The following is a 14,777-nucleotide window of genomic DNA, read 5'->3' as shown; positions in this document are numbered from 1 at the left end:
AAATAGAAAAATAGAAACCTTTCGGGACGGCTGGGTGGTTCGGTTGGCTTGGATCATATTCCCAGGGTCCTGGGATTGAGTCCGCATCAGGCTCCTTGCTCCGCGGGAAGCCTGCTTCTCCTTCTGCTTCTGCCTGCCATTCTGCCTGCCTGTGCTCTTTCTCTCTCACTCTAACAAATAAATAAATAAAATCTTTAAAAAAAAAATAGAAATTTTTCTAGACAGGTTGTTCTTTTGGGGGACCTCAATGATTTAAATGATTGAACTGATAAAATAGAAGGAATTCAGATCTGCTGATGGCTAATACCAAAGATATCAGCTGATACCATGAAACACTGATTTAACTGATATACAAATATAGGATCACTCCAACAACAGCAAGATGATGATGATGACCATGACAATGACAGGGACTTCTTCTGAAACCTCCCAATAGCATTCTGAATGGCTGTATTGTGCTAAACTCATCATTAGAATAAAATGCAACTTTTCCAAGGATGGTGTCTTCCAAATATTGAGCATTAGCTTTTTGATATCTATTTCCTCTCACATGTCGGTACATGGGATTCTGTTTGGCATTAGGAGATAATAAGCCAGACGCAGGAAAAAAAAATTTTAGGCCAGCCCCCAGCTCAGGTGCCCCCAGAGCACAGAAGCTCACAAAGCTCTCTCCAGTCCAGAGTCTGAGTCTTGTCCATCATAGGCTGCCTGTGTCCAGGCTCCACCAATCTTGAGACTGAGTTTTCTAGAGCCAGGAGCTGTGCTGGAGAGAAGTCCCAAAACACCCTCTGCAGGGAAGGACAAATTCGCCCTCATGGATGCTCCTATTTTCTCATAGCCCTTGGGATCCACCTGCCCAAATGCATGTTTTCCAGTTCTCAATCTCAACCACACTAGTTGCTGCTCTCACCTCCTGGGTCTCCTCCGTTTTCTCTTAAGTGCTCAGCAGCTTTTGAAGGAACCCCTCACCTGTCATGTCTTCCAGCAGGGCCTCCAGGACAGCTTGTTCTCCTCTGAAAGTGACAACAGCCTATACTTCACCTACAGTGGCCAGTCCAACACCTTGGAGGTCCAAGATCTCAGCTACCAGGTAGAAGCACACCTGAGGAGAAGTGGGAGGAGTGGGCAGGGAAGGCCAAATGATCCTCAAAGTGAGAACTGAAGGGTGAGTCCATGCCGGCCATGTTAATGCCTCATATGTTGAGTGAATGTACAGGAACGCCCTCAACTACACATAACATAGCTGGAGGTTGATAGGCTAAGAGAACGAGACCTTTGTTAAAACATGAATTATGTGAGGAGCGCCTAGGTGGCTCAGTGGGTTGAAGCCTCTGCCTTTGGCTCAGGTCATGATCTCAGCGTCCTGGGATCGAGCCCCACATCGGGCTCTCTGCTCAGCGGGGAGCCTGCTTCCCCCTTTCTCTCTGCCTGCCTCTTTGCCTATGTGATCTCTGTCTGTCAAATAAATAAATAAAATCTTTTAAAAAAAAACATAAATTATGTGAACTGTGGGGGAGAAAAAAACTTCAAACTTTTTTTAACTTCAGATTTTGGAATAATTTTAGACTTTACAAAAATAGTAAAGAAGGACCCCTGGGTGGCTCAGTGGGCTAAGCCTCTGCTTTCAGCTCAGGTCATGATCTCAGGGTCCTGGGATTGAGCCCCGCATCGGGCTTTCTTCTCAGCGGGGAGCCTGCTTCCCCCCTCTCTCTGCCTGCCTCTCTGACTACTTGTGATCTGCCTGTCAAATAAATAAATAAAATCTTTAAAAAATGGTAAAGAGTTTCCATATACCCTTTGCCCAACTTCCCCTAATATGTTAACATCTTGCATTACCCAGTGGAAAACAAACAAAACTAAGAAATTAACAATACCATGACACCATTCTACAGACTTCAGGTTTCACCACTTTACGTTTTATTATTATTTGTTTGCAAAATATACTGTCCCTTGAACTAATAAGACATCCAGAATGCAAGGACTGCTGGCCTTTCAGAGGCTTTCAGTGTACCTCTGGTCAGATTCAAGACTTCCATTTCCCAGACCCACCTGGGGGCAGACCCCAGTTGGTCCAAATGGAACATGCAGGGGGATGCAATACTGAACCTCAGAGGTCCAACCCAGGCCTCCTGTAAATATATGTTAGAACAAGCTAATGAGGCACACCATAACCTTTCTCTGCTCTGCCACTCATTAGCTGTGTGAACTTGAAAGAGATTTACACAATGCCTTGTACATGGTAAACCCTTAATAAGTCATTAATAAATTATTATCCTTAAGTGAAGACATCATTTTGCTTTATGTTGTATTTTCCTTTCTGTTCTGCTGTTGTACTTGCTTCCCATGTCTCAATTTCAGACTTGGAAATAGAAGCTTCAGGTTCTCAGCACAGGGTCTCGGCAGAGGCGCCAAACTCATGCTTGATAGAACCTGGGCATGGGCCCCTCAACCTGTTGTGTATCCTATATAGAGGTGAATAGAAGTTGCTGAAACCCTCTGACCACTCAGCTCTCTGAGGAACCTTCCAATGTTTCCCCACAGGTCGATATGGACTCCCAGGTGCCCTGGTTTAAGAAGCTGGCTCAGTTCAAGATGCCTTGGACATCTCACAAGGATTCTTGTGATCTGGGCATCCAAAACCTGAGCTTCAAAGTGAGAAGTGGGCAGATGCTGGCCATCATAGGGAGCTCAGGTACCACTAAGGGCAAATAGTGAGGCAATGGGTTTGGTCTCTCCTGGAAAGCAGACCAGTCCCTCAGAAAGATGGATGCTCCTCACAGAACCCTTGCTGATGAGTAGAGCAGCAGAGCAGAGTGGGTGAGAGCACAGGTTCTGGGTCAGACAAACCTGGATTCAAATCCCAGTTCCTCCATTTACTATCTCTCAGGCAGTTGCCATCATTATGAATCACAAATATGCCTCTTGAAGCGGTAGCCAGGGCCTGGTCCCTAGTTAACACCTATATTGAGACAAAGCAACAACCTTTCCAAGATCATCAGTCAGCTCCAGAATTCAATGTTCTTGTCAGGGGACTCCTCCACCACCAGGGACATTCACTCACTGTTGCCCTACGACCCGGTAGGCACAGCCCCTGCTGCAATTCCCACTTCTCAGAGAGGCTCTCTAAGTCTTAGTGTAGGCTTCAAACACTTGCAAAGATCCAGATTCTTGGAGTGCCTCAGAGTCACTTCCACAGGCTAAACTTAAACTTATACAATGCCAAAGGTGAATGGAGCCTTGGAGAACAAATTTACTCTCTCCAGTGTATTCTATCTTTCTTTCTCCTTACCAGTTTGGAAGCCTCTTTAAAGGAAGGTTTTTAAATTATCAGTATTTTTCAGTCATCAATATCTCTAGAGTATCCTCCTGTCTCCCCTCAACACATGCACACCTTCATTTGACAAATAGGCAGACTAAAGTCTAGAAAAGGTGAGTGATTCACCTAAGAACATATATTTCATGCAGAGTTGGAACTAGAACTTTGATCTTCTGATTCCCAGATCAGGGCATTTCTCTCTTACATGGTGTGAGAACATGTTATACCTTTTAATTAATCATTTCCAGAAGTAAAGATTACTGAACTTTTGAACATCTCCAAATTTTTAGTCTTCTGATAGGGAAATTCTATTTATTATCTAACCCAAGATCAAATAAGATAATGTGTGCCAATGCACTTTGTAACTTAAATAACACCCACAGGTCAAGTCCTGCCCACTTTTGGCCCTGCCTCTGTAATTCTGATCTGAACAAGAAAACAAGAGACACTTCATAGGCCAATTTTATTTTGGTAACTCCTGGTAGTTTTTATGTCCTATATGCTTTTTCCTTCATGAACTGAGAATCTGGGGAATATGTGGGCCCTGTGGAGGCACTTCCACTAAGCCTCAGAGTCATCACAATTAATACTCACTACACTTGCCCTGAGAGCTGTTAGCATCCCTTAGAAAGTGAAGTTCAGAGAAACTGAGTAGTCTCCAGGACTTCTGACTCTAGGCTCAATGTTATTTAGCTTCAGGTTTATTTGACTGAAATTATTTAAGTGATTTCTTCTTAAGATTTATTTATTTGAGAGAGAGGGGAGGGGGGAGGAACCTCAAATAAACTCTCCACTGAGTGTGAAACCTGCTGCCAAGGGGCTCAATCTCAGGACCCTGAGAACATAACCTGAACCAAAAAATCAATAGTTGGTTGCCTAACCAACTGAGCCACCCAGATCCCCCTAAATGATTTCTTAGAAAGATTTATCAATTATACATCCTGTGGCTCTTACTCCGCTTAAGAAATTAAGAATGAAACAAAGAATGGATGAATGCTCAGCATAATTTATAATAAATAAAAACGTTGCTCCAGATACTTTGGCTGCTTCTGCAGAATCAGTAGTAGTAACAAATGTGTTTTCCAATGAATTAATGTATTTAATTGGAGACTCCTGCTATTTTATAAGGCCCTTGAATGCCTTTGGTGTTGTCTTCTGGTCTGCAGGTCTGCCCAGTTTCACTAGGCAATCTCCACTGGAAAGGCCACTCATACCTCTCATAAAATGTTTATGAAATGTGGTCTTTGAACTCCTGATTGGGAATCTCATTTTACCTATGAATGTTGACAAAGTCCCCAGCTATCTCTGATCCTGCATCTAATATCTGAGGCTGGATAGGGAGCAGGACCAGAGCACTCCACTCTGGTTTCTCTGAATATTTTACTCTACTTATGTTCTCAGGGACCTTGAATGAGGTGTAACTTGGAGGTGGCATGCAAGTCCCTTTCTACTGTGAGAACCTCTGATCAGTAAGCGTAAGGATTAGTGGGGAGGCTTCTTGAGTTTTGTTTTTTTGCACTGGAGGCATGGGGCTTCTTGCAAGAAGCATGTGTGTATGGCAAGGAGATGTGGTTACATTTGTGTATTGGCTCTTCCCTGTTTGAAAACAAGTTGCAAAATTTGCTGAGGGGCACCTGGGTGGCTCAGTAGGTTGAGTGTCTGATTTTGGCTTGGGTCATGGTCCCAGGGTCCTGGGATGGAGCCCCATGTTGGGGTCCCTGCTCAGCTTGTGCTCTCTCTCTCAAAAAAATAAAAACTTTTTTTTTAATTGCTCTCTGAAAGAAACTGATAGTAAAGAAACCAAACCCTCATATGGGGGGAATGGGGCAGAGCGTCATCCCTAGCTGTCTGCAGTGTTCTCACAGCTACAGCCCAACTGGCATTCACAGCTTAAATGGCTGTCAAAGAGTCTCATCAAACGCTTCTGGAAACCTGATCCAATCAGACACTTCCCCAAATCAATAGCAATCACTGTCACTCAGAGGGGGATGGTGTTAACTTAGGGCAACAGATCACTTTTTCTAGAGAGTAAAAAGTACCACAGATTAAAACAGGAGAAAGACAAATATAGAGAAATACACGTGTATACTGTGGCTTAGTTTTAGAATCATGTCCTCATCTATTATTCCTCTATTTTTTTCCTCCTTATTTCTGAAAGTAAGTTCCAGTTTTGCATTTTTAAAAAACACCCTATTTGTGAGGTCAAGACCCATGCTGGGTTCCTCTCTCAGCTGAGAGTCTGCTTGAGATTCCCTCCCTCTCCCCCTGCCCTCCCGCCCACTCGTTCTCTCCCTCTAAAATAAACAAATATTTTTTTAAAACACCCTATTAATTCTCCAAAATTAGTCTTTCCCACAAAGCCAGCTTCTGAGCCAAAGGTTGCTGGCACTTTTACCACCCAAAAATGGCTAAGCTTCATGGGGCAATTAACACTAGTACTACTTGATAAAGAAATGGGCTTATTAGAGGTGGAAAGAGGCATCTACTTCAAATGCAGCCAGGGCCAGGCCTCCAGCCCTCTCCTGCCATGCAGCCCCTGGCTAAATGGCTTGAACCCCCAGCGTCCATGTGCCTCCAACGCCTCAACGGTATCAAATTGGCTGCAGGTGAGAGGCCTGGAGTTCCAGGTGTTGGGACTGCCCCATTCGGGTCCGAAAGCTGTGCCACTTTCCCTGGGGGCTGGTCACTGCTGCAAGGACAGAGCAGTCCAGGGTGGCTGGAGAGTGTGTGGGCTGCCGTGGCTTCCAGGTTGGCCCCCACAGCTCTGCTCTCAGAATGTCTATGGTGGCTTCACAGGCTGTGGGAGCGCCTCTTTGCTGGACGTGATCACCGGGAGGGACTACGGCGGCAAAATTAAGTCAGGCCAAATCTGGATCAATGGGCAGCCCAGCACATCTCAGCTGGTGAGGAAGCATGTGGCCCACGTGCGCCAGCACGACCAGCTGCTCCCTAACCTAACCGTCCGTGAGACCCTGGCTTTTGTTGCCCAGCTACGCCTGCCCAGAACCTTCTCTCAGGCTCAGCGCGACGAAAGGGTAACTACCTGATCCTGGTGACCCCAAGTAATCATGACATCCTTCCCCTCTCCCACTCTCCCTCCCTGCCTCAGGGCCCAGCTCCAGGTCGACTTTGAGCCTCCCAGCTCACCATCCTTCCAACCGTTCGCTCAGCCTGGCCCTCAGGCTACCTTTAAACCCCCACAACCCTCTGTAAGCCGCCCGGGCCCTGGCCAGTTCCCTCCATGGCACAGGGAAGAATGTGTGAGGCGTCTCTATCTACCTGTTCTCCTGTCCTCCGGGTGGGCAGGGAGCCCAGCTGTCCTGTCCCCAGGGCGCGGCCACATTTCCAACATGGCGCCACGGCCTGCACGTGGGATCCTCTCAGGACAAGCGGAAAGAATGCGGGAACAAACACAGCGTGGGCCAGTGAAGGCTGGCGCACAAACCCATTTAGAAGGGCAGGCGCTTTGCGCTGGGGGACAACACCCACGTGGCCCCGAGCCAGGCGCACCGCGGGGCGTCTAAAAGCCAGCCATTCGGGGCGCCTGGGTGGCTCAGGTGGTTAAGCCGCTGCCTTCAGCTCAGGTCATGATCTCAGGGTCTTGGGATCGAGTCCCACATCGGGCTCTCTGCTCAGCAGGGGGTCTGCTTCCCTTCCTCTCTCTGTGATCTCTTCCCTTCCTCTCTCCTACTGTGATCTCTCTCCGTCAAATAAATAAAATCTTTAAAAAAAATAAAATAAAATAAAAATAGAAGCCAGCCATTCTCCGCAGGTGGACGACGTGATCGCCGAGCTGCGCCTGCGCCAGTGCGCCAACACGCGTGTGGGCAACGCGTACGTGAGGGGCGTGTCGGGCGGCGAGCGGCGCAGAGTCAGCATCGGGGTGCAGCTGCTGTGGAATCCAGGTGAGCGCGCGAGGTGGGGCCGCGGCGCCCCCCGGGCTCGGGCCCGGCCAGCGGGAGTCCCACTGGCTCACGAGGCCCCTCTCTCCGCTGGAAAGGAATCCTCATCCTGGATGAGCCCACCTCCGGGCTCGACAGCTTCACGGCCCACAACCTGGTGAAAACCCTGTCCCGGCTGGCCAAAGGCAACCGGTTGGTGCTCATCTCCCTCCACCAGCCTCGGTCGGACATCTTCAGGCTGTTTGATTTGGTCCTCCTGATGACGTCCGGCAGCACCATCTACTTCGGGGCAGCCCAGCACATGGTGCAGTACTTCACAGCCATCGGCCACCCCTGTCCTCGCTACAGCAACCCTGCCGACTTCTACGGTGAGTTGCCGGGCAGCGCCTCCGCCCACCGAACCCCGCCAGGGTCTGGTGGAGAGATTCCGGGAGGGAAGCTCAGAGGCTTCAGGGGAGCAGGGCCTAGGAGGGGGACGGGCACAGCGGCTATAGAACGTGTATCCCTTTGCCAAGTATCAAATGCTAGAAACAAAATGCCCAAATAAAGCAGATTTCTCCTCGGGCGCCTGGGTGGCTCAGTGGGTTAAGCCGCTGCCTTCGGCTCAGGTCATGACCTCGGGGTCCTGGGATCGAATCCCGCATCGGGCTCTCTGCTCAGCGGGGAGCCTGCTTCCTCCTCTCTCTCTCTCTGCCTGCCTCTCTGCTACTTGTGATCTCTGTCAAATAAAAATAAATAAAATCTTTAAAAAAAAAAAAAAAAGCAGATTTCTCCTGCGCACAATGGATAAGAAGCCTAGGAGAATTCCAGTGGCTGGAGGAGATAGAATCCAGGAAGGTTTGGACCAGTTTCTAGAATTGTGGTCTTTATTCAGACTCTGTAGGGAAACTTAGGGTTCCCAAGGTCAGGAGGCCACCAGGAAATCTTAAAGCCGTGCCCTGGTGCCCTCACAGAGGCAGAGAGCCTGAAGGCACTGGGTGGGAGAGAGGGGCCCAGGGAACAGGAGCTCAAAGCCATTTGGAGGTCCTGGTCAGTGAATCTCTGGGTAGGAAAATTGTTGGGTCAACCCAGAGAGGCCTTTCTGCTTGGGGTTCTGAGCTCTCAGCATAGGGTAAGCCAATTCCTTCATTCCTGGGGAGGCAGTTGTCTTTATAGGTGCCTGACCTGAAAGCAGATGCGTGGATCCTGAATGCTGAGGAGTGTCATGGCTGCTGGCCAGGCCACACAGCTTCACCAGCACCGGGGGAGACGGGAGCTGTGGCTTGTCTAATTTGTCACCTGGAGCTCCTGGCTTCCTCCCAAGATACTCCAGTGTGGCAAGGGCGTCACCAATAACCATGACAACAGGGACCATGTCCTTAAGGGTAGACACTGGTCCCAAAGGCACCAAGCTCCAGAGGGTTTCCCTTGGACTCTCACAGCCCTGCCAGGGTCATCTCCGTCCTTACAAATGAGAAGATCAATGCCTGAAAAGTTAAACCCCTTGCAGAGAACTTGTAAGGCGCAAAATTGGGACTCATAGCCAGTGTATCTGGCCTCCCATCCTAACTCCTGGCCCTTGGCCCACATCCTCCTCCCAGCATCCAACATCCATCCCCCCCCCCCCCCGGAGGACAGGCCACTCTCTCCAGCCTGCAGCCCTTGTGCACTCACACTGTGTGAACTCACAGGGCACCTGTCATCCTGGCCAAAGGGAGCAATGTGCAGTAACCCCAGAGAGGGGTTACTAGAAGCCAAATGTCCACAACAGACCTGAAAAAAACCTTTTTCTTTATACTGTTATCATTTGGGGAGGGGGGGCTCTTGCCTACCACCTACCAATCTGGGGTACAGGGCCTAGTAGTACCCAAAGAGTCTGGTGTTCTGAGCTACAGGCCTACACACTAAGGAGAATATTGCATTTTACAAGACTCCTCCTAGACATTATCCTGCCCTAGGACATGTCATGAAAATGGCAGGAAGGAAGAGACAGAGGTTAAGAGGGGGAATAGTGGGAGGTGACCCACACTCTGGCCTGGAGTAAAACTGGGCTCAGGAGGGCCCTGGTTATGTTTGGGTGGTGTGCCTTTCTGACATACAGGAGCCCCATGAGAGTAGAGCTGTGGCTGGGGTTCCCAGATGCTCCCCAGAAATAGTACGGAGGTGGGTGTTGAGCAGCCTTCAGAGCAGCAACAGCTCTACTTAGAATTGTCCAGACTTGGACACCCTCTGGCCAAAACACTCTTCCCTTTTAGACAGCTTGCTGATGGAGCCAAATTACTAATTTACAGTGAGAACTAGAACTTCCTGGTTCCCAGAGTGCCCAACTGTCTCATGGCCAGCCCACCTTCTCCCCATGGGCAGGAACACTGGGGAGGCTGAGTCCTCATCTCAAGTTTCTTAAATGGCTGGAGTTGGAGCCAGGACATAATTGTGCCATGACCTTTGGCTCCAAAGGTCCAGTGCTTTCCGTTCTTTTCTAGGGATGTCTCCATAATGAGCCTGGGTGTTGGGATGGGGGCCAGGGCCCACAGGGCCTCTGGTGTTACCTTTCCCCTGCAACAGGCTTTCCCCTGAATTGGATGTGGCCAGGCCCAGCAGGGTGGGAGGCCAGCCCTGGGTGCCTCTCTGCCTCTCTCTGCTCTGCTTATCACTTCATGGTCCACTCTCAGAGAGTGGAGAGCATGTCCTGGAGCCCCCAAAGGCTGACCAGCATTGTGAACTGGCCTTGCGTCAAGCTCCTCACCTGTGAACAGGTACAGAGACCCAGCCACCCATGGCCCCGCATCCTCTCCTTACAGTGGACTTGACTAGCATCGACAGGCAAAGCAGAGAGCAGGAAGTGGCCACCAGAGAGAAGGCTCAGTCCCTTGCGGCCTTGTTTCGAGAAAAAGTTCGTGGCTTTGATGACTTTCTGTGGAGAGCCGAGGCAAGGGAGCTGGGTGAGGGCACTTGCCCAGAGAGGTAAGGAAAGCCAGGGTGGCTCTGGGTGGAGCTATATAAGCTATATAAAGTGGCTCCTTATAGAAGGCAGTCACGCCCTCACCCCATGTCACACCCTTCTTCTTGACAGCCGGGCCCTCCCCCAGGACACCGACCAGCCCCCAACTCCCATTGAGCTGCCTGGCTCTATGCAGCAGTTCACCGTGCTGATCCGGTAATTATCTGCCATTTCACTCCACTACCACCAACCCTGTCCCACAAGCCCTTTCTATCTAAAGTGAATTTGGAGGAAAAAGCAACAGGTAGCATCATTTTTAAAAACCACTGTCACCAAGACCACCACTAATGCTCTTTGCAACTTTTATTCTTTAAGCAAAATTAAAATGTCCTTACTGGAGGGCAGTAAGATGATTGGAAAAATTTCATAGGATTGTGGTGAAAAATTCAGACAATACAGGAGAAACTCAAGTGGAAAGGAAAGGTTACTGTCACATCAGCCCTCAGAAAAAACTAGACCCACATGTTTGGTGTGTTTCTTTCCAGATACTCCCGTGCATGCAGCATTTTAATACGTAAATGTGATCATAGTTTGCATACTGTTCTGTAACCATTTTTTTTGTTTTTGGCCTCATATTGAATAGGTGTCTACCTTTCATCTGACTAGGTCTTCTTCAGCATTCCAATATTCGCATTCCATGATTCACTTCCCCGCTAAGAACATAGTCATGTTCCTTTTTTTTTTTTTTTTTAGGCTTTTGCTATGACAAGTAATGCTGTGACAACAATCCTTGTACATATCTCTTTACACACCTGATTGGTTATTTCCTTAAGATAATGTCTTTAAGTAAAATTGCACAGTTGATACGTTGATAGTAAGTTGATAGTTGATAAAGTAAATTATTGTGTACCTAGTGTGAGACAGATGCTTTCACCAATGATCTCATTTGAGTCTCACAGTCCTTGTGAGGGGGTAGTGCTATTCCCATTCTACAGATGAGAAAAGAGAGACTTACAGAGATTAAATGACATTGCCAGTGTGACAGGGCTGGTATATATTGTTCCCTTGGCACCTCTTTTGTCTTCTAAGTCGTCAGATTTTCAACGACTTCCGAGACCTGCCAACTCTCCTCATCCATGGAGCAGAGGCCTGCCTGATGTCCCTGGTCATTGGGTTCCTCTATTATGGCCACGGGGCCATCAAGCTCTCCTTCATGGACACAGCTGCCCTCTTGTTCATGATTGGAGCTCTCATCCCTTTCAACGTGGTCCTGGATGTCATTGCCAAATGTGAGTGTTGCTTGCTCTCTTGTGACCCACACCTGAAAGAGCCAGAAGACACGGTATTGTTCATTCCTCTGAGCTGGCCTATATTCCTCCACACTCCTGGGGAGAATGGGTTTGCTGAACAGTTTCACCATGATTGCAAAACAAAAGGTGATGATTGTTTTTAATGTTCACACATTAATATTAGTATGCAAATGAAAGCAGATTATCCAGGAGTCTTAGGCATTCCTATTATAGCAGGAATTACACTTGACAGCAATGCACAAGTCACAGAATTACAAACATCTAAATTAGGATGGTTTAACTCTGCCTGCTTTTTAAAAATAGAAGACATTTAGTCAATGTGACTATTTATAATTATACTAAGAGAGATTAAAAAACAGAAACACTGAAAATTAATGTCACTTTCATTCTCCTTTTCTACCCCTTTTTAGGTCACTCAGAGAGGGCAATGCTTTACTATGAACTAGAAGATGGTCTCTACACTCCTGGTCCCTATTTCTTTACTAAGGTGACTGGTCAGGGCTGAGAGCAAGTGACCAGGTTGGGGGCGGGGTCTGAGAAAGCTACATTGCATTGTACAAAAACTCCAGAGAAGTATTTTGCTGAACTAGAGGGCTGTGCCTCATCTGGGGTTAAAGATGTCACATTTGCTAGGGGACTTTCAGAGGCATGTTGTTTTTAAAACATTTACCAGAAGACCGGTACTGTGGGACTAGGAATGACACTTTTCTGGTCAGCAGAAACCTTAGGGAAAAAAAGGGTGGGGGGTGGGGGAGGAAGGAAGGAGAAAAAGAGAGAAAGAAAGAGAAAAAGAAAGAAACTACCAGCATACTTCACCTCTCTGATTTCACAACATCTCCAGGAAGCAGACTGGCTGTTACTATACTTATTTCCAGGAAGTGGAGGCTCAGAGAAGTTATGCAGTCTCAAAGCCCCATAGCTGTTAGGTCTGGGCAGGCAGGGTGGGGACTTGAAACAGAACAGATGCCTGACTGCCATTTGTCACCAGGCCACATGGCCTCCCTGGGGGAAACTGCTCTGAAGTGTCCCAGATGGCACCTGCGGAGGGAAACCAGCAGGGAATTCACATTTCAGGGTCCCACACCCGCACCCACGGGCCCTCCTGCTACCACCTGATGGTCAGCGGGAGGGGAGGTTGGCATCATTGAGGGTTATTATCTTTAAACGTTTAAAAACAATGACAGTGAAGGCACCAGCTGCACACCCTCGCAAGGGCTACTCTTTGCAGATTCTAGGGGAGCTTCCGGAGCATTGCGTCTACATCATCATTTATGCGATACCCACCTACTGGCTGGCCAACCTGCACCCGAGCCTCGAGCCCTTTCTGCTACACTTCCTGCTTGTGTGGCTGGTGGTCTTCTGCTGTAGGATCATGGCGCTGGGTGCCGCCGCCCTGCTCCCCACATTCCATACATCCTCCTTCTTTGGCAACGCTCTCTACAACTCCTTCTACCTCACTGGGGGCTTCATGATAAGCTTGGACAATCTGTGGACAGGTAAGACCTGCTCCCCTCCCTTGCTCAAGCTTTTTGAGGCCTTCTAGGTCTGGATGAAGCCTGCTTTCACCTGGGGATGAGAACTCACCATTTAGAGCCAAGTGGAGCCTGGTTTTTCTGGGAGCCAACTGTCCTGCTTGTCAAAGAATGACTCCATGAGAGGGTACAGATGGCACCTTCTATCCCCCAGCTGATACCTGGAGGTCACCCTTGATTCTCTCTCACTCTCCACATTCTCTAGTGAGTCAGATCAGTTCTGCCTCTCACATCTTTCTGAAATGTCCACTTGCCTGATCCCCCAGGCTGGCCTTATTGTCGGGTCTCAGACCACCACAGTGGTCCCTGTGGCCCTGGTCCTTCTGTGTCCCTCTTGACCCTCTCCCACGCAGAGGACACTTTGTAAGGTTCAAATCCATGTCACTGCTCTTCTCAGGCCCTCTGGGGGGCTAGCTCCCTGTTGCCCCCACCTTGCTCTTCTGAAGTCCCCAGCACACTTCATGCACTCACATCTGAGCATGTGTGGCTCTTCTCTGTAGGGCACTGTCTGCCCCTGCCCACATCTCCATGGCTGCTCTCTTCTCCAGACCAGCCAGGCTGAGCTTGTTCCTTCCTCTCGCTCCTGGCTCAGTACATCATGGCATCAGGGCATGGACTCAAGATTCTCAGCTCTGCCTTCATGAAGCTGAGCCCATGCTGGGACACCTCATAAATGACTCTTTGAAATTGTTACTTATCCAACATGTGGGGATGCACCCTCAGCTACGTGGCCCCCTCCACCCCACCCCATGTCCCAAGCTGTCACTCTGGCCCTTTCGGCCTCTCCCCGCCCTCCTTCCAACTCAGAGACCTTGCTTTCCTTGGGGCAGAGCCTCCAGAGCCCCGTGTTCATGAGTCCTTCCCAGGGAGCACGTGGCCAGCCTGTGTGAGTAACATAGCTCTCACTGTCTTCAGTGCCTGCTTGGATTTCCAAAGTCTCCTTTCTCCGCTGGTGTTTTGAAGGCCTGATGCAGATTCAGTTCAAAGGGCACACTTACCACTTGGGGGTCGGCAACTTTACCATCCCTATCCCAGGAGACCTAGTAAGTAGCTAAGGCCTTTGAAAAATAGATAACACCCGTCGGAATGTTTTCTCAGGGAGCTCACTGATGTCTGTGTCCCCAGATCCTCAGTTCCATGGGCCTGAACTCACACCCGCTCTACGCCATCTACCTCATCCTCATTGGCATTGGTGGTGCCTTCATGATCCTGTACTACGTGGCCCTAAGGTTCATCAAACAGAAATCAGATCAAGACTGGTGATTCATGTCCAGGCTTCTGCCTCTTGGTGGGGACTAGAGAAGACCCTTCAACTGCACTCCTTGCCTTCCTCCCAAGGAGCCCCATGGGGCACCAGGAGGACCACACAGCAAGCTCAGCTACACTGGCCCTCAGCATTGCAGTGGCACAGGTCGGCCACAGGATGGCAGTAGAATAAAGATAGTAGAAAGGGATTGCAGATTAATGGCCAGAGTTTGCAGTGCCTGGGAAAGTGAAAACTGAACCTGGGGACACCTACAGTGTTGCTAATTTATTTCCTTTTCATATATATTTATATAGGCGACTCAGTGCAGGATGGGAGCAAGTTAGGTATGAATGGAATAGGCTATGCAAGAACTGGATCCAGAGGAAACAATATTGCCTAGCGAAATGTTTGACCTCATCTTCTGGGACCCCCGAACTCTGTGTTAAGTCACTCTCAGTACAGAAAATGACCTGAGACATCCTTTCTTTTGGTGTGTCATGGGTTCCAAAAGCCAAACAGAACAATTAAAAATTTATTGAACATCTACTGTA

At 48.8% G+C, this 14,777-nt stretch overlaps 1 protein-coding gene across 2 annotated transcripts in view; it reads left to right on the top strand.

Moving 5' to 3' along the window:
- Nucleotides 1–14,777, top strand: part of ABCG8 (ATP binding cassette subfamily G member 8) — an 18,996-nt gene extending 4,219 nt beyond the window's left edge. The window contains exons 2-13 of one of the 2 annotated variants that reach the window (XM_004752971.3): nt 986–1,090; nt 2,542–2,692; nt 6,113–6,351; nt 7,089–7,221; nt 7,317–7,586; nt 9,999–10,161; nt 10,271–10,354; nt 11,228–11,427; nt 11,859–11,935; nt 12,677–12,944; nt 13,896–14,023; nt 14,106–14,777. In XM_004752971.3, coding sequence (XP_004753028.1) covers nt 986–1,090; nt 2,542–2,692; nt 6,113–6,351; nt 7,089–7,221; nt 7,317–7,586; nt 9,999–10,161; nt 10,271–10,354; nt 11,228–11,427; nt 11,859–11,935; nt 12,677–12,944; nt 13,896–14,023; nt 14,106–14,243 — 1,956 coding nt within the window. In that variant the 3' untranslated portion in view covers nt 14,244–14,777. The remainder of the gene's footprint in view (nt 1–985; nt 1,091–2,541; nt 2,693–6,112; nt 6,352–7,088; nt 7,222–7,316; nt 7,587–9,998; nt 10,162–10,270; nt 10,355–11,227; nt 11,428–11,858; nt 11,936–12,676; nt 12,945–13,895; nt 14,024–14,105) is intronic. The other variant, XM_004752972.3, reaches the window with a different exon arrangement.

This window comes from Mustela putorius, unplaced genomic scaffold, assembly GCF_011764305.1.
Source record: "Mustela putorius furo isolate JIRA1106 unplaced genomic scaffold, ASM1176430v1.1 tig00000224_pilon_pilon_pilon, whole genome shotgun sequence".
Lineage (NCBI taxonomy): Eukaryota > Metazoa > Chordata > Mammalia > Carnivora > Mustelidae > Mustela > Mustela putorius.
The sequence above is the reverse complement of the archived record's forward strand: the minus strand, read 5'-3'. Positions and strand labels throughout refer to the sequence as shown.